The sequence below is a fragment of the Tachysurus fulvidraco genome, chromosome 15 (genome assembly GCF_022655615.1).
Source record: "Tachysurus fulvidraco isolate hzauxx_2018 chromosome 15, HZAU_PFXX_2.0, whole genome shotgun sequence".
Lineage (NCBI taxonomy): Eukaryota > Metazoa > Chordata > Actinopteri > Siluriformes > Bagridae > Tachysurus > Tachysurus fulvidraco.
The window spans coordinates 23,274,994-23,293,528 of NC_062532.1; the positions used below are offsets into that span (position 1 = coordinate 23,274,994).

The 18,535-nt window shown below is 48.7% G+C and overlaps 1 protein-coding gene across 5 annotated transcripts in view; it reads right to left on the bottom strand.

Moving 5' to 3' along the window:
- smg1 (SMG1 nonsense mediated mRNA decay associated PI3K related kinase) overlaps positions 1-18,535 on the bottom strand; it is a 35,285-nt gene that overhangs the window by 4,901 nt on the left and 11,849 nt on the right. For 3 of the 5 annotated variants that reach the window (XM_047800597.1, XM_047800596.1, XM_047800594.1), the window contains exons 17-54: positions 17,469-17,556; positions 17,271-17,372; positions 16,986-17,129; positions 16,242-16,441; positions 15,932-16,128; positions 15,453-15,614; positions 15,218-15,372; positions 14,976-15,121; positions 13,124-13,328; positions 12,932-13,035; positions 11,726-11,870; positions 10,589-10,748; positions 10,394-10,514; positions 10,067-10,312; positions 9,659-9,925; positions 9,421-9,565; positions 9,183-9,321; positions 8,841-9,062; positions 8,586-8,766; positions 8,175-8,336; positions 7,367-7,581; positions 7,126-7,280; positions 6,685-6,907; positions 6,304-6,550; positions 5,925-6,154; positions 5,539-5,787; positions 5,189-5,327; positions 4,996-5,105; positions 4,687-4,905; positions 4,339-4,532; positions 3,741-3,913; positions 3,333-3,612; positions 2,958-3,230; positions 2,639-2,873; positions 2,316-2,542; positions 1,097-1,253; positions 831-1,020; positions 254-726 (exon numbers count right to left, since the gene is read on the bottom strand). In XM_047800597.1, coding sequence (XP_047656553.1) covers positions 254-726; positions 831-1,020; positions 1,097-1,253; positions 2,316-2,542; positions 2,639-2,873; positions 2,958-3,230; positions 3,333-3,612; positions 3,741-3,913; positions 4,339-4,532; positions 4,687-4,905; positions 4,996-5,105; positions 5,189-5,327; positions 5,539-5,787; positions 5,925-6,154; positions 6,304-6,550; positions 6,685-6,907; positions 7,126-7,280; positions 7,367-7,581; positions 8,175-8,336; positions 8,586-8,766; positions 8,841-9,062; positions 9,183-9,321; positions 9,421-9,565; positions 9,659-9,925; positions 10,067-10,312; positions 10,394-10,514; positions 10,589-10,748; positions 11,726-11,870; positions 12,932-13,035; positions 13,124-13,328; positions 14,976-15,121; positions 15,218-15,372; positions 15,453-15,614; positions 15,932-16,128; positions 16,242-16,441; positions 16,986-17,129; positions 17,271-17,372; positions 17,469-17,556 — 7,280 coding nt within the window. The remainder of the gene's footprint in view (positions 1-253; positions 727-830; positions 1,021-1,096; positions 1,254-2,315; positions 2,543-2,638; positions 2,874-2,957; positions 3,231-3,332; positions 3,613-3,740; positions 3,914-4,338; positions 4,533-4,686; positions 4,906-4,995; positions 5,106-5,188; positions 5,328-5,538; positions 5,788-5,924; positions 6,155-6,303; positions 6,551-6,684; positions 6,908-7,125; positions 7,281-7,366; positions 7,582-8,174; positions 8,337-8,585; positions 8,767-8,840; positions 9,063-9,182; positions 9,322-9,420; positions 9,566-9,658; positions 9,926-10,066; positions 10,313-10,393; positions 10,515-10,588; positions 10,749-11,725; positions 11,871-12,931; positions 13,036-13,123; positions 13,329-14,975; positions 15,122-15,217; positions 15,373-15,452; positions 15,615-15,931; positions 16,129-16,241; positions 16,442-16,985; positions 17,130-17,270; positions 17,373-17,468; positions 17,557-18,535) is intronic. The other 2 variants (XM_047800598.1, XM_047800595.1) reach the window with 1 other exon arrangement.

The window sequence follows — 18,535 nt, forward strand, 5'->3', positions numbered from 1 at the left end:
ATCATAACAAAAAGCACAAAACTCAATTGCTCAACTTGCAGAAAAGATCAACAGCAGATTGGTAAATACATTTCAATAGCAAACTAAAGGGCAAATAAAGGAGGAAAGGAGCTATGGCACTACTGGTTGCTAGCGGTTACTAACGACTGTTAGTAATTACAGCTCCATCTTTAGACCACACCCCTTACCCAGGGTCTGACACTCAGGCAGTAAATGCCGTAACAGAGCTGACTTAAACCTCCTGGGACGTTACCTGGAACATGGCGATGTGCAGCTGCGCCCTCTGCAGGCTGACCTTGCAGGCGTCTATGCTGAGTTCCAGACGGCGAACCAGGTCCAGCTTCTTCCAGGCCGTGTCGTATGAGCTGGCCAACACCGTGGCCCTGTTCAGCAGCAGCTGAGAGATCCGTCCTGCCTGAACACCCTGCTCCACTGCCTTCTTACACAGGTCATCCAGAGACACCTTCCCCTCAGCACCGAAGTCTTTAGCCTCGACCTGAGCGATGAGGTCCGTGCCGAGAGCACTGAGAGCGCTGCAGAGAGCCAGACCTAGAGCCTGAGTGGGGAGACCCATCAGTATCTGCCTCACAAAGTCGGCTGTGAACGCTTTGATGGGCCGCATCATCTGGTCCTCGCTGACCACCGTGGAGCCGCGGTACATGGGCTTCACTAAGGGGACGGGGCCGTTAGACGGCGGGGCCTCGTCGCTGGGAGAAGGGCAGGTGCCTGAGGGAGAGGAGAGAAATCTCAGCTGTTTGGATTTTTTTCCAGCTCCAAAATCACATTTGCTGATTAAAATATATAACAAAAGGTCAGACATCTCCGTTTACCCGACAACGTCTGAGCGAACGAGGCACACAGCCGGAAGAAGTCACAGATTGTTTGGAGCCTCTTGAGGAAGAACATTTCCTCCAGGACTTGCCGCGTCTGCACGTTGTCAAAGAAATGAACCTGTGTGGCTCGAGCCTCCCAGATCACATCCACCTTCCTCCAAGCAGCAGGAATATCCATAGAGTTCAACTGCAGGAGGTTAAATAACGTGTGAGCTACGATGCTTCTCTAAACACAGACCAAATCAGACACGTGCAACAATCACCTTTTCTATCAGGAGCCCGAAAGCACTCTCCAGCTGTGCAAACATCCCGTCAAAGGCCACCAGCAGCATCTGTCCAGCGCTCATTTTAGGGGTGTCCTGAACGGAGCCCTCCATGTTCCGAGGCTGTATCAGCTCCGAGTACTGAGCACGCAGAACCCTGAACAGGCACAAGTCCAGGTTAATGAGGTAAACATCTCATTTGGGTACAAAACAGACAGGAAGCAAAAAGTAGAATGTGTTTTAATCTCAGTGCCTCGCTGAGTCACATTTACATCATAAACACACACGGAGGGAAAACAATGTAATTCTGTTGGAATCAGTACAAACAACGTGTGATTTTTTACATCCTAATCACACACAGGAAAGGTTTACAGGTACACATGACCACGTACTGCACCAGCTATATATATGGCTGAAATTAGGGCCGGGCGATAAAACGATAACGGTATGTATCGCGATAGACACGTGATCGATATCAATAAAAAATGTTCGATATTTTTTTATTCTTCGTCAGAAGAAAACGGAGGTCGTGAAGCAAGTCTGGTTGCATTAACAAAGGTGCTCGCTCTCTGGTAACCTAGCAACGTAGGGAGTGACACTAACACTAAATTCTCAGGTTTCTCTGTTTATATTTAACACTTCACACTATTTTATTACACTTTATTAAGCATTTATTACATTTTCTGTCATTTCTCACCTTAAATGTTAAGAGATAATAGTTAAGTGTTCATTGTGCCTTTAGACTCATGTTTACATTATAATTATTGGAGGTTTCCTGTTTGGTGACGTTTCTGTCTTAATAACTGAGGGGATTCTGATCAGACGAAGGTGAAGTTTACAATAAAAAGGTTTAAATCTAATAGATTTTTCTCCTGGTCCTTATTTTAAATGGGTCATAAAAAATATCAATAATTATCGATATCGACCGATATGAAGCACTGATATCGTGATACGGTTTTCAGCCGTATCGCCCAGCCCTAGCTGAAATAAAGCTTGACTTGACAAACTGGGCCGAGCCTTTTTTAAAGATAACGTAGTCGGCACAAACAGTCAAAACCATAATTTTGGTCCATTATGCTTTTAAATCAAATGCAGGTGTAGCTCCTGCCCTTTACAGGTGCTCCACGTCACCCAGGTTTAGCATCAGCACCAGATCTCTTATAGAACACCTCAAGTCCTGTCTAATCTAAACCGAATACACGCCAACCGCCGCCTTTACCTGGTGACCTCCAGGTAGTGTGCGTCCACATCCTCATCGAGCCCCATAGAAGTGTTGCGTAGATGAGCCTGTAGCGCCTCCCCCAGGCCCTGCAGGGACATGCCGTCTGCACACTGCTCTATCAGAGAGTCCAGCTCAGACAGCATGCTCTCCAGCGTGCTCTCTCCTTTCAGCATGCAGCGCAGAGCCTCGGGGAAGATGATTTGACGGAAATTGGTGTTCAGCTCCTGCGAAGTAGCCGTACAAGTCATCAGATCTTTTGTTGGAATATCGTATAACGTACAGCGCATTTAAACTACCCACAGAACCCGTCAGACCCTCACCTGTAAGCAGGTGTAGACTCCGTTGGCAAGGTAGACGGCCTGGGAGGTGTCTTCAGGGCTGAGGACGTCCAGGTCGTGGGACTGGAGTTGGCACTCTTTCAGAAGCTGCACCAGACACGTGATATTTCCACTCATGCTGCAGAGCTCCTCCAGAAACCAGGCGCCATCACGAGATGTCAGCTCCAACAGTTGCTCTCCTGCGCTCCCCGCTGCACCCTCCATCACCAGATTACGTCTATATGGAGAAGAAGAAATTTTTTTTTTAAATGTCTTTGGGTGGTGGGAGGAAAGGAAGAGAGAGACCGAGAGAAAGAGAGACCTGGTAAGATTGCAGAGGGCAGAGATGATGATCCCGGCCAGGCTGAAGGAGCCAAGCTCGGCGTCCTCGTGCAGAAAGACCTTGATGCAGCGCTCGATCTCCTGCAGCTGCTCCTCACACACGGGCACACTAGCGCCCTCCGCCTTCAGCCTCTCCACCTGTCGCATGAGCCGCGTGTTGGTCTCCGCCGCATGGTGCTGAAGCGCCAGCTCCACACTCGAAAGGAACTGACACGTGGTGGCTGGAGGCTGGGGGGCGAACTGCATCTCATAACTGGATGCAGTGGTACAAAGTTAGAGGTCATTTAAAAACAGACCTTCAGCTGTGAATAAATGTTTTGCAGCAGTAATCAGGGAACGGTGCTCAGAGACTCACTGGTGATAGATGGCCTGGCAGTGCTCCACGGTCATGTCGCACATCAGCTCCTCCATCCACTGCTTCCAGGTGTAGACCCTGTGGCGGTGCAGGACAGCTCGTGGGTACAGCAGTGCCACGGTGGCGTAGCTGTGCAGGTGCTCGAGGCAGGCGCGCAATATGGAGCGGCGCTGCTGAAGCAGAGCGCTCACCTCCGCCTCCAGAGCTTCACATTGGCTGATCAGATGAGCCTGACCTGCGTTCTGCAGAAACGCTGTAGCGGGAACATAACTAGGTGGACCTACAAGGGGGAGGGAGGACAAATTACATCATTGACAGCTTCATCTTTGAGCTCTGCAGGAAATATAAACTCCAAACATCAAGGTGGTGTTTTAAACTCTACAGAGATCCCAAGTTTGAGGTGAATACCGAGGTCTATGGGGCTGCTAATCTCCTGCAGTAGGCTGGCAAGCTGCGTGGCCTCCAGACTCCCAAAGGCAGCCTGGTACTGAGAAAGCCACTGGTCCAGATCTGACAGCTTGCTCTGGATAGCATCCTGTACGGTCCTCTGCCTCGACTGTAGCTGTGTGTGCTCCGAATATCTGACATCAGAGGGTGAAAAAGCGTTAATAAAGTCGACCACGTTCTCACAACGTAATGACGAGTCTCTGCAAAATGAGCAGTTACTTTAGAAACAATTATATTAAGAGAGATCGGTGCCTTGCTCAAGGGCACCTCAGACGTGGTATTGCTGGCCCGAGACTCGAACCCACAACCTTAGGGTTAGGAGTCTCTCTAACCATTAGGCCACGACTGCCCCAGTTTTCAAATATCCCAGGTTATGGGGTCAGAACACAGGGTCAGGCCATAGGACGGCGCCCCTGGAGCAGGTGAGGTTAAGGACCTTGCTCAAGGACCCAACGTTGAGGTCTCGGCAGCTTGGGGGCTCGAACCCCGACCTTCTGATCAGGAATCCAGCACCTTAACCACTGGACCATCATTAGTGTTGGGTGGTGGTGGTGCTGACCTGTGCTCCAGCGTTTGGATGGGGTGGTCCACTCTGCTGTCTGCTCCCTCCAGGAACGCCATCTCCTCCATCAGCTTACTTTGCACCTTTTCCACCTGAGAAAGCTGCTCCTGCAGCCTCAAGTACTCCTCCACATCCATCTCCACCTGAGGCAGAACCGCCTGCATCTCGTCACGGTTCTTAAACCAGTTCACCTGCAATAAAATAAACAAGATAACGACTTTACACCCATAAAAGTCTACAGTTCTAGATTTGTTTTTTTTCACCAGGTTTGTAGTGTACAGCACAGTACAGTATTCAGATGCATGTTGCCATAGAAACACTACAAAGTATGTGGATCCGCCTCACCTTGATCTCAGCTACACGTGAGGAAAACAGGCTGCGTGTGATGTCCCTCTCCATCTCCCTCTTGCTTTGCTTGTTCTCCGCCTGCTGCCCTCCACCTCCGTACACGGCGCCGGCAAAGCCCACTTCTCCACCTGCCGTCCAGTCCACCAGGGGATCGTACACAAACGCCTCCAGCAGGGTCAGGAGGGTCTCTCTGCCCCGACGCATCATCTGAATCACCTGAGGGAGACGAAAAGAAACCGATACTCGGTGACTAGAGAAGGGACACGAACCTCAGGAGCGCTAATGAGATGTTTTATAACCTCTTACCTGTTCACAGGAGAGTCTGAAGATTCCTTCCACTCCTGTGACTCCTAATGCAGTCTCTATGTTGTGAGTCATACGGAAAGGAACCTTCTCAGGAACCCTCAGACTTTTCCCTGTTAAAACACCACATGTCCTCATTTACCCGACAGAACCAGCGACAGGAGTAGAGTGTTACCTGTGCAGGCGAGTTACTGACCTTTCTCGAAGCAGACGTTGTAGTCAATGTGTACAACCTCTCCAGTGGTCATGTCAATCAGCACGTTGTCCAGGTGACGGTCTCCTAAACCGATGATGTAACCCACCATGGACATCACAGCGGTGGATCTGGCATATGACTGAAGGGCAGAGAGACAAAAAGGAAAAAAAATGACAACAGATGGAAGAAAAATAACAGAAATAAAGAGAAGCAAAGTTTCAAAAGCAAAAAGCTAGAAGTAAGGGGGGAAAATCTGAGAGAGAGACACTAAGTGGTAGAAATAAAGGAAGAAAGGTGAAAGAGAAATAAAGAGACAATTGTGTACAGGTAAGAGAAGATTCCTCGCTCACCTGCGTGACCTTCCACCACTCGCTGGGCGTGGTACATGAGCACCACAGCTCCTTGGCCAGCAGGTTAGGGGGTGTGGCCTCCATCAGCTCCCGTAGCACGTCCCTCATGACGCTGAGTGGCCAATCACGGCGCGACACATCCAGGCTAAGACCCACGGCTTTAAGAGCCGGTCCAATTTTACTGTAGTACAGCTCGCTGGGACGTGGAACCATGGGCAGGGTCTGTGGCTGCTGGAACGTGTCCTGAACCTCGAGTTCCAAAAAAAAACCAAACAGGTTTAGTTTTAGTACAAGAACCCTACAGTAATGGCAGAGCTGCACCATGACACAGTATGGATTATACAGGGATGTTGTCAGTAGGAGGTCAGTGTTGTGAGTGGACTGACCTTCTGAGCCTGCAGCACGGCTTCACGCTGCTGCCAACGTTTGTAAAGGCCGAAAAGGGGCGTGGCTCCGTCCACCCACTGAATAAGACCAGAGCGAGTGCCGAGAGGCGTGACCGAATAGTGACGGGCGTGGAAGCGTGGACTCTCCTGCTGGTTTACTTTAGTAAACATAGTGTTGACTATGGACAGGAACTGCATGATCCTCTCATCTAAATGTAAATCCTCCAAACCTAGAGGGGGAAAGGGGGTGGGGTATTACACATCTCAATACAATTGACACCAAAACATACAGAGAGAGAGAGAGAGAGAGAGGGAGGGAGGGGGAGAGAGAGAGCAGGAGGGAGGGAGGGAGAGAGAGAGAGGGAGAGCTTGTCCTGACCTTTAAAGAGGTACGGGTAGTTCTTGCCATCGGAGCCGAGGAAGTAGAGCTTTTTGGGCTTGGTCTTGGTGGGCAGAATGGTGATGGTGTTACCAACATTGTGAATGGTGATGGCATCGGTGGCAGAAACCTCTCCTGGTAGAGCCATCTCTGTGTGTGACATGGAGCCCAGGCGAGGACTGATCTCCTCCAGGCGCAGGAGATAACTCGCTCGCTTTTGAGCTCGCTGCTGCAGACTCAACATGATCTGATACAGGAATCACACGAGAATTAGTTCATTTAAACCCAAACACACTTCAGTAAAATAAAGAAGTAAAAGAGTAAATAAAGGAGAAGAAGAAAGTGTACTCGAACTCCTTTATACAAAAGCAAGTGTCCGACCTGTTTAAAGGGAACCCAGCTGTTGGCAGGGTTGGCCGGGTTCTGTGGGTTCCGCAGTCGCTCGAGAGCGTTGTGTATGGCGTCGCCGTACGTCTCCTGGAACCAGGTCTCGTGAGGGGTCTCCGCAGGGGCAGCAGTGATTCTGTGCACATGATCTAGAGCGAAGACTACAGGCCGCATCAGGGCCGAGTGCTTCTCCCTCATGATTGCCACCTTCTCCTCCCTGAAACATCAGCACCACAGCTCAGAGAATCCAGGTAACATGTAACGACATATCGCCACCTACAGGGCGGTGTGCGCAATGCTACTCGTATGGACTGGGGTTTTAAAATGTAAGTGATGGAAAAGTGGTTATAAAAGTTTTATATTTATGTCACAGACCCCAACAGAGAGAGATTTAAACTTCACCCTGTGGTGGGGTTTAGTGTGATCAACCCTTACTTGCGCAGCGTGTTGTTGTTCTGTACTCTCTTTACTTCATCCTCGAGCTGCTGGATCCTGCGCAGGACATGCATGTGCTGCTGCTGCAGGACGCCCAACCACAACTCGTCCCACAGCACGGTGACTCTGCGCAGCTCCCCGACCAGCATCTGCACCTACACACGTTGAAATACGGGGAACTGTCAGGGGCAGTCACGGGGTTAAATCGGACTGGGAAAGGGTTTAGGGTCCGACACCGTACCTGCTGGACCATGGTGGGATTCGCAGAGGACAGCATGTCCACGATCTTGCTGTAGCAGTCCTGCATCATGGCCTGGTCCTCGATGGAACAAAGCCCCAGCTCGTCTCCTTGGCCGCTCTCCTGAGACGCGGGGGGACTCCCGCCCTCGCCTACACACAGGGCCTCGCCCGGCATGTTCCCCAGCAGGGTGGGCAGAGCCGAGGGCAGCTTCGTTCCTGTCAAACACACACAAGCACTTCAGATCTACAAAATATTACACACGCTTGATGATTCATGCCACCGAAGGAGAAAAAATGACTGCATTAAATACCGCATGTAGTTTTCAGCTCACTGTCCTTCATTTAGCTAAACGTGCAGAAGCAGCGAGTTTTGTATGGTAGATAAGATGATATTCTGACAAGATACCCATTCATTATCTACCGCTTATCCGACCTTCTCGGGTCACAGGGAGCCTGTGTCTATCTCAGGCGTCATTGGCATCGAGGCAGGATACACCCTGGACGGAGTGCCAACCCATCACAGGGCACACACACACACTCTCATTCACACACACTCTCACACACTACGGACAATTTCCCAGAGATGCCAATCAACCTACCATGCATGTCTTTGGACCGGGGGAGGAAACCGGAGTACCCGGAGGAAACCCCCGAGGCACGGGGAGAACATGCAAACTCCACACACACAAGGTGGAGGTGGGAATCGAACCCCCGACCCTGGAGAACGTGCTAACCACTAAGCCACCGTGCCCCCCACAAAATACCTATAATTTAAATAAATAAATCTCTACTACATAGTGTGTAAGTACCAGTCGCCTGAGCCTCTCCCCCCAGTGAGATGGAGCCAACGATAGCAGGGTAGAGGATGAGGTGTGGGGAGTCCTGGGCTACACGACACAGCAGGCTGCAGATACTCTGACGGATATAAGCCTCGGGGTGGTTCAGTCTGGAGAAAAGCTGTGGGATGATGCCTTTAAACACAAAACCCGAAACAGTCAGATAAAAGTCGTAAAATAGGAGAAATAATAAATAAAAAGACACGAGGTACATTCTCCGATTTCTGAGACTTGACAAAGGTTTCTCTCTGAACTATAACCTGTCAGAAGGTCTTCATTATGGTTGATAAAGAAATAAACACTTCTGGTTGTTACAGTAACTCTGCTTAACCGGTCTACCTTGTAGTTGGTCATGTTTACTCCTTGTATGTTCAGGGTTCTCACCTCTCCAGGGTGCGGTGGGTGTGGAAGCCAGTCCGAGCTCCAGCCCCTCCCTCAGCTCTCCGGCATGCTTTACAAGCAGGCGCAGCAGACGCAGGGTCGCCATAACGATCACGTCGTCACTGCTCTGCTTGCTGCTCTGAGGGTTGAGCAGAAGCTTGGGGTCGTCCTCGTCGATGGGTGTCTGTAAGGCAGGCAGTCAGTCTGGCACCAAGTGACTCTTAACTCCTCGTCATCGTCTTCACTTAGAATGCTCACCTGTCCGGCGTTGAGCTTCAGGAAGGTGAAATAAGCCCTACAGGAGACACGGTAGAGACTGAAGATGCGGTCCACCACCCGCCTCCACACCCGGATCAGCCCCTCCGTCACATGGTCCTCCACCTCCGCCAGCCATGGGCACGAGCTCAACAGCTGCCTCCAGATCACATCCACCAGATCATCTTCGTCGTCCTCTTCGTTCTGCAGTGCCATGTCCTCATCCTGGAGACACAACGTACTGTATTATTTGTAGCCGAAGTGCAGAACTCAAACAGCCAACAGTGAAAAATATGACCGGAGTCTGTTGTTGCTACACATAAAACAAACAGAAGTGGAAGAGACCTGAATTCCAGCTGGTCGACACATGGCCTGGCCGAGAATGCTGAAAATGGTTTCCTTGTCTTCGTCGCTGGTGCCAGACGGCAGCAACTCCTCGATCTCGTTTTTCTCCCCCGGCAGCAGAGGAACCCCTTCTCCTTGACTAGAGAATAAAGCAGGACATGCTGGTACGTTACTGACCAGCAGAGGAAGCATCGTGTACGACGGTATTTATATAGATCTCACACACACACACACACACCTTGCGTTGTCAACAACCTTCCTGCCCCATCTATAAGCCCAGCTCGCTAAAGCAGCCCAGGATTTGGCCACTTCAGGTGCCTGGCTAGCAGAGAGCTGGTACAGTTGGCCTAGGACGAAGTCTGCTTCTCCGACTCCCACGCTCACTGACGGGAGGACAAAAGAACACCACGTGAGTGATTATGGACAAATTACGTAGAACGGCGAAGCGCGAACGGAAAAAAAAAAACGGTATGTACCTGAGGTCTCCATGGTAATGCTCTGTATACCCTGCTCCTCCACGGGCAGCTCCAGCAGGGCGGCGATGTTCTTGCTGAGGGAGGAAGGAGGTCCGGTGTTGTTTTTCTTCACCACCTGTTTGAGCTGAGGCGTCAGGTCCTTCCAGTCGGCCAGCAGCCACTTACACAGCGTGAGGATGGAGCGGCAGGCGGCGCGCTCGCACTTTCCCGAGCGGCAGTACGAGAGCGCGCATGAGCTCAGCATCTCCATAGCAGCCACTGACTGACCTAGGGGGAGGAGGGGGGAGTTTCTAATGATTTTACAGTTACAGAAACATGGAATGATGAAGCAGAGTTACTGTTAACTCTGTACTATAAAAACAATAAAGTGCTGCTCCAACTCTTACACAAGCAGCTGCACTCACTCACCTGCAGTGAACAGGACTTTAGCTCTCTCGATCTTCAGCTCTGGTGCCCATTTCTCAGCTATGGTGCCCTCTATCGACAACAGTCTGAAGCTCTGGACCAGATCCGAGGACTCCGGGTCGTCGGCCGACGCGTCGCTGCACTGTGCGAGGAGACGTGAGGCCAGAGCGATATTCCCTTGTTTACGAGCAAACTTCACTGCAGTCAGACAAAGCTCCACCAGGTGAGAGTCCACAGGACCGGACGCGCCTACGACGGTAAACGACGACATCGTTACCTTAGTGTTAAGTTACCATCAGACGAGACACAGGTAGGGCAACAGCAACCCACCTCTGAGCTTCAAGAAGAGCTGTCTCTGAAACATGCTGTATCTGAGAGCGTGGAGCCACGGCTGGACGTCCTGCTGCTTACACGTGCTCAGAGCTTCACTGTATAGTGGGATCAGGCATTCCTAAAAGGTACGAAACATCGTTAGCGGTGCTTTACAGGGGCTGCAGTAAAAAGCAATGCGTTTGCCTGCCTGACCTCTGAGGGGTGCTGACTGCACAGGAAGGTCTCCAAAGAGCTGGCACAGTGGAGCTGCAGGGTTCCCAGGGTAGGAAGCGTGTCACACAAGGTGAGCGTGGACAGACGCAGAGGTCCCAGAGCAATCCGGCCCGTCTGCTTCAGGTACTTCACCAGAGTGCTGATGAGGTTCATGAGAAAAAGACACAGAGGCTGGGATATTAAAGGTGGGGTCTCCTTCAGAAAAAAAACGAGTCGGGCCGAATAATAAACAAAAAAAAAACAAAACAAACGTGTAGCCAATGAGCAGAAAGGGGCGGGGCTTGTCGAGCCGAGCGGAGAGAGTGTTCGGTGCGCGTGTGTGACGTTAGTAGAAAGCGGTTTTAACATGGACATGGAGGATAAAAAAGAAAGAAAGAGAAGAAAGACTTACGATAAGGACAAGAAGTAGGACGTGTTAATATAGGATCAGCTTTCCAGCGCTGGAGAGAACTGAAGGAGCAGGAAGTCGGCCACATATTCACAGGTTGGAGTTTCCCGAGTCAATAACTCCTGAGCTAAACGCTGTTACTACACAAATAACACCTCTTTTCTATCGTAGTAATGTAGAGAGGCAGCTACAACCGCGTTTTGTGTAGTAACAGCGTTTAGCTCAGGAGTTATCGACTCGGGAAACTCCGACCTGTGAATATGTGGCCGACTTTACTTAAGACGCCGAGGCGCTTTTTTCCTTCTCGATAGGTGAGTAACGTTGGTTTTGCTTTGTTACACAGAACTAATATATGCCTTTGTCCTTTACATCATTATGCTTGTGTGGCATTTTTGCTTGTTTGTTTATCTACAATCGTATTGTTCTTCCCTTCAGCTATGATAAAGACACGTTTCTTTCTGTTAGTCGCCTGGGTTACGTACGTATGTGTGGGCGGAGCTATCGATACAGGGGTGGGGCCCGTTTGGGTTAGGGGCGTGTTTGTTTTGGTGATTTTGTGTGTCGACATTGGCTTTCAAACGACAGAGACCGCACCTTTAAGGGTTTTCTCCTCAGGGGGTGTTTATATGGTTAAAGTTTTCTAAAAAAATTGTTTCCTGACAGCAAGAAGGAAAATTACAACCAGCACTGCATAGCTAAATAAATACAGAAGTGGTCATGGAACTCACTCTGATGAGGGTAAAACTTTCTGGTCCTGCTCATGATTGGCTGAGGTGATGGCTCCTACAGCGCTCCTCAACAACTGAACCTCGATGGCCTTCTGCAGCTCTGACGGATCAGGACTGAGTACAGCAGGAAGGAGCCGCTTCAGGTCTGTATGTGTACACACACACACACACAGTTGATTGTTACACAGGCACAATGTTGTCTTATCTTTAATGTTTTGAAACGTTAAAGAGAAAAACCAAGAGCCGCGCCGAAGGGTTTTTACAAATACTTTACTAAATCCGACAGTGGAGACTCCTCCCTATCAGAGCGCGGTTTCCCCCAACAGCTTCACGGCCAAGCCATTTAAAAATAAATAAATAAATAAATAAAATGTTCCACGATAAATATTGACAACACAGATAACACGAAACGTTCTGTTCTGAATGAAAAATAGCACTCAGATCCCCCTTTACCCCCAGAGGCAGTTTGAGTGCAGGTTCGGAGCCTAATTTAGAACCAGTTCTTTCTGTTTCGACCGCCAAAGCACCGGCTCTGAACCAGGAAAAGTGGTTCTTAAGTAGCACCAAAACCTCGCTGGTCTAGACTTAAGAACCGCTTGTGTCAGGAGCTGTGGGTGGGGCTGCTGTTAGCACCTGTGGGCGGGGCTACTGTTAGATAATGTACCTAAAGTATACTAAAGTTTAATACACTTTTACTTTACTACAATATGACACTATCAGCACACATGATAGTAGGTAGCTACATGCTAAGGCTAACTTTATTTCTGTGTTAACGATAAAATAACGTTAAGTACTAACGTTAAATAACCTCCGTTTATACAGATTACATGGAGCCGCACGTACACGTTGGATTCGCCGCGTTTGGGTGTTAATGTAGGTTCACAAAGCCGTGAGCATTAACAGTAAAGCAACATCCACCATTGTTGTTGTTGTTGTTGTTGTGTTTGTCGCTGCTGACGTTGCTAGGATACAGTGACGTCAGACTCGGCTCTGTGACGCTCGCTAACCGGTGAAAAGGCAAACCGGTTCTTAGAAGGTTCACCAGTGGAACCAACTCTGAACCGGCACTCGGTTCTTTTTAGTGTAAAAGGGGGACTATATGTAAGAGGACGAACACTTAAAGATGTGCTGTAATGAGAACACTAACAACAGTTTAAGGTAAACGCCGCAGACGTCCATGAGCTCAGTAGGACATCGGATCAGTACCTAGTTTTTCCTTGGTGTTCAGGAGGCCATAATCTTCTCCAGGAAGCAGCTCTAACTGTGCACGGCACTCTGTAAAATCTCCATCCTCAAACCTGCTCAAAGCTCTGACACACACACACACACACAGATCAGATCTCACAGGGGTATCGTATAAGCCTCGTACACGACGCCGAACATTAGAGCGCGGCTCACTTGATGTAGTTGAAGTCGGTCTTGAGGGTGACGAAGGCTGAGCTGTTGCTGTTCTTTTTAAGCACCATCATGCTGGTCTGCCACTCCTGCACCGACGCCCAGTCACTCAGAGCCACGTAGCACTCACACGCCTTATTGGCAAGGAAGTTCAGGACCTCAGGAGAACACTCACTAGATTTCAGCAGGACGGTCTTCTTGACGTCTCCTACACAGTGACGCACACAAAAGGCCAAAAAATAAATAATCGATTCTCAAAAACGGCTTTGAAAGTTTTTTTGTCTTGCTTTGAATCGCCGTCATTTCACACTAACACACAGCTCATATACCTCAGAGGATGACACACACACAAGGGTGCCAATATTTCAGTATACAGAATTCTACGTGCAAACCTCATCATCTTAAAGCTACAACACAAACCAGCGGTGATGCTTCAGAACGTTTAACGGACCTACGTGCACTACAGGTTTAAGGGCTGGGCGATACGGCTGAAATCTGTATCGCGATATCAGTGCTTCATATCGGTCGATATCGATAATTATCGTTTTTTTTATGACCCATTTAAAATAAGGACCTAAAAATCTATTAGATTTAAACCTTTTTATTGTAAACTTCACCTTCCTCTGATCAGAATCCCCTCCAATAATTATAATGTAAACATGAGTCTAAAGTCACAATGAACACTTAACTATTATCTCTTAACATTTAAGGTGAGAAATGACAGAAAATGTAATAAATGCTTAATAAAGTGTAATAAAATAGTGCAAAGTGTTAAATATAAACAGAGAAAGCTGAGAATTTAGTGCAGGTTTAGTGTGAGGACGTTCACTAGCTGTTCACCTTCTGGGGAATAAAGTGTGTAAAATATGTGCAGTGTTTAGTAAAGAGAAATAAACCTGAGGTAGACTGAGATACGTCTGTAATATAAAACACAGACCTGAGGTAGACTGAGATACGTCTGTAATATAAAACACAGACCTGAGGTAGACTGAGATACGTCTGTAATATAAAACACACACCTGAGGTAGACTGAGATACGTCTGTAATATAAAACACAGACCTGAGGTAGACTGAGATACGTCTGTAATATAAAACACAGACCTGAGGTAGACTGAGATACGTCTGTAATATAAAACACAGACCTGAGGTAGACTGAGATACGTCTGTAATATAAAACACAGACCTGAGGTAGACTGAGATACGTCTGTAATATAAAACACAGACCTGAGGTAGACTGAGATACGTCTGTAATATAAAACACAGACCTGAGGTAGACTGAGATACGTCTGTAATATAAAACACACACCTGAGGTAGACTGAGATACGTCTGTAATATAAACACAAACCTGATACACTACAGTAACATTAATATGAAAAAGTCGCTGATTTTAACTTATTTACAATTCTCTCGCTCGCTGCGGCTCATTTCCTGCTCATCGGTCGCCGGTTACTGAAGAGGAATCCAGCAGACCGGCACGAGACGACGATACGGTGCGACCGAACGTGATCCTGTTACACGATTGGCTGTTAGCGAGTCACTCACTACGTTGCTAGGTTACCAGAGAGCGAGCGCCTTCGTTAATGCAATCAGACTTGCTGCACGACCTCCGTTTTCTTCTGACGAAGAATAAAAAATATCGAACACATTTTTTTTATTGATACCGATCACGTGTCTCTCTCGATACGTATCGTTATCGTTTTATCGCCCGGCCCTAGATAGGAGTCGAGTGGATGATTACAGACTACAGAAAAGCTCTATTCACTGGGAAAATTGAGATCTTATCTACAATGAATAAATACGTGTACAAAATATTATAAATAATTATACAGAAGAAAAAAAAATATATTTCCACACCATTTCCTGTATGTTTTGGACTGGAGCTGTTGCCTGTGGGCAAGTTTGGGAGCTTCAGTAAGGATCTGTCGAAGCCTTTGATGGAGCAGTCGACCCCCGTGATGGCACACAGCTGCTCCTGATATTCCAGAGCAGCTTTCTCAAACCTAAGACACACCAGAATAGAGTTACAGCAAACGTCCACCATTAATCATCTGTTCAAACGTCATTAAATCTGGACGAAGGTTCTGAGAATAACTCACTTCCCCTCAGCCTGCAGAGCTACAGATCCCACCCATGCTACGCTCTTCCCCATGTGGGCCAAACTCCATGCTGCCAACCCCTGGATGGCTTCAGGACATCGTAGCTCACACAGAGCCTCCACAAGCATGGTGATGGGAACCTCCATCTCAGGGCCCTGCAGGAACAGCGGAGAACATGACGCAACTTTACTCCTGTGTTTCGGCGCTAGTTTATACAGAAGGGTGCTTATCGAACCTGCGCACTGCTGTTCTTGATCTCGGTGAGCAGGTCGAAGCCGTGGCGTATGGTGACCGCAGGCTGGCCGGACATGAGCCCCACCCTCATCAGTGCCAGGCGGATCCTCGTCAGCCAATCCTGACACGTCTGACGGTTGGTGTAGAAAAAGGTCCGAATGCCCTGAAGAACCAAAGTCGCATCATAAGCGATGGCTGACGATTTATTTGTAGGGTGTTTATGCTAAATTTACATTAAATGCATATAAAAAGTACCTCTTAATGAAAAAATCTGTTTTAACGTGTATATTAAAAAAAATATTGCATAAATGTGTTTACAAATAAAAGTAATGCTCATTAGTCTTGGGCACAGAAGTGGTTCTAACACACACGAGGTATAAAAGTACTCACTATAACATCCCATTTTAACCAGTGAAGGATTATGTACAGTAATGTCAGTAAGAGCATTCATTAGGTGTTTATTAATACAGGTGACGTTACCTTGGGTGGGGCAGTGAGGGCGTTGGCGCAGCCTTCATAAGCATTGTACATTAGCTTCTCGAGGTTCTCGAGGAACTGCAGCAGCAGGGCGAGGCGGAGCTGATTGGTGTGATGACCTTCATCACTCTCTCCTCCACTCCACTGACTCAGCTCCTGCTCACTGTTCAGACTGTGAGCTGCCAGACTGCGAATCATCCCTAACACACACACACACACACTCGCAGATATTCACCAGGACACAGCGACTTCACGAACCAGACAAAAGCAACGGCGACAGTGATAACAGACAGTGTGGAATGTACATGCTGACCTTCGATGGTTTGGAACGTGTCCTGAGCTCGTCCCAGTGGGGTGCGCAGTTTGGAGAGGACGGTGAACTGGGCAGCTTCCCACACGGCCCACTGCCACAGCACTGCCTCGGTCTTCAACAGAGAGCGCGGCACCACCGCAGACTCGTGCTTCTCTGACCGCTGACAGCTGTGATACAACCTCTCTAACCATGGCTCCTTCCTACACACACGGTAAAGTAATATTCAGTAATAATAAAGCACACTGTGGTGTGATGAGAAGCTACAGGTACAATGTTTTATTCCTTAAAGACCTTAAAGGACCCTGTGCCTATCTCAGGCGTCATCGGGCATCGAGGCAGGATACACCCTGGACGGAGTGCCAACCCATCACAGGGCACACACACACTCTCATTCACTCACACACACACACACTCACACACACACAACGGACAATTTTCCAGAGATGCCAATCAACCTACCATGCATGTCTTTGGACCGGGGGAGGAAACCCCTGAGGCACGGGGAGAACATGCAAACTCCACACACATACGGCGGAGGCGGGAATCGAACCCCGACCCTGGAGGTGTGAGGCGAACGTGCTAACCACTAAGCCACCGTGACCCAATCAGATCTTTTTTTTTTTTTAAACCCCTGTGTTTTCACATTTTTCTCAAGCTATGAACTACAACGAAGCAGAAAGATGTTTTTAATAACAGCGAGTCTAGGAAAACGGAGGATAACGAAGGTGGTGGCATCCGGCTCACCCCCCACGGTGGACTGTCCCATAGAGGATGAAGCTGATGAGGTCGGAGAAGTCCTGCGGGTGGAAGGTGTTGCTCGGTGCTTTACTCATGTGCCTTCGAATGGCGAGAGAAATCTCGTGGATCTCCGAGGAGCTGCGATTACTGCTGGAGAAAAAAGGACCAGAAATGAAACAGATGTGAGTTCTGAGGACCGACTGAGAACTCCACAAGTCCGGTGTTTAAAATTTACTGAAGCTGAAGAGTCAAAATCTCCGGATCACACACACGGAGGTGGTCACGACTCACCTCAGCGCCACGTGCAGCGGGACGGATCTCAGCAGCTTTCCGAAGGCCTGTCGGACTCGAACGCTGGAGTGAACCAGCTGCACACGGCACACGTCCACGCATCTACACACACACACACACACACACACACCTCAGAACATGCACCACATTTTCAGATCTCTCACACACTTTACTGTCTGTATAAGTACATGCTCTGACCTCTGCAGGAGCTCCACGGGGAGGGACGAGGACAGAACCTGTAGACTGCTGCAGGTCTGGAGACACACGGTGGGGTCTTCGTTCAACGCTGCAGCATAAAAAAGAAAAAAACAACGTTTATCTTTAAGGAAAAATACAAATAAAAAGATTCCATATGTACAAATAAATACTGTAAACAATACCACAGACCCAGAATTCAAATGTTTGTCAAATAACCAAATCCTATTTAAACCGTTTAAAAAAAATTCTTTGCAGAATCTCTGAAGCTCCGTCAGATCGGATGGCGAGCGTCTGAACAGGACAAGCCACAGAGTCTCATTGCATTTAGGTCTGGACTTTGGGCCGTTCTTACACATGAATATGCTTTGATCTAAACCACTCCATTGTAGCTCTGGCTGTACGTTTAGGGTCATCGTCTTGCTGGAGGTGAAGCTCCGCCCCAGTCTCGAGTCTTTTGCAGACTAACAGGTTTACATCTATTGGGCTTTTTACCCCTGGTCACTTCCTGTGTTTTCTGTGATCTGATATCTACCTGACGGTAAAAACACCAGGTCTAAATGCCCTCCAAAACGTTTTGGAGACGGATATAAACCCGATGGTACAAACCCCCTTCAGGAGGTGGTCTGGGACGCGTTTCAGATGAAACTGGACAGGTGTAAATGAATGTGGTTGTCCGAGGCACATACGTCAGCGCTATACTCCTCCCAAACGGAACTACGTCACATGCTGCCACCACCATGTTTCACGGTCAGGATGGTGTGTTCAGGGTTTTCACCACACAACATTTGGAATTTTGGCCTCATCTGACCAGATCTCTCTCAATCATTTCTTCTCAACACTCTTCCATAAAGAGCAGATCTGTGGAGTGCACGACTAATAGATTCTCCCACCTGAGCTGTGGATCTTCTGCAGCTCCTCCAGAGTTACCCTGGGCCTCTTGGCTGCTTCTCTGATTAATGCTCTCCTTGCACGTCCTGACGGTTTAGGTGGACGTCCGTGTCTCTGTAGGCTCGCGGTCGTGCCGTACTCTCTGCATTTCAGGGTGATGGATCGTACATCATGCTCCG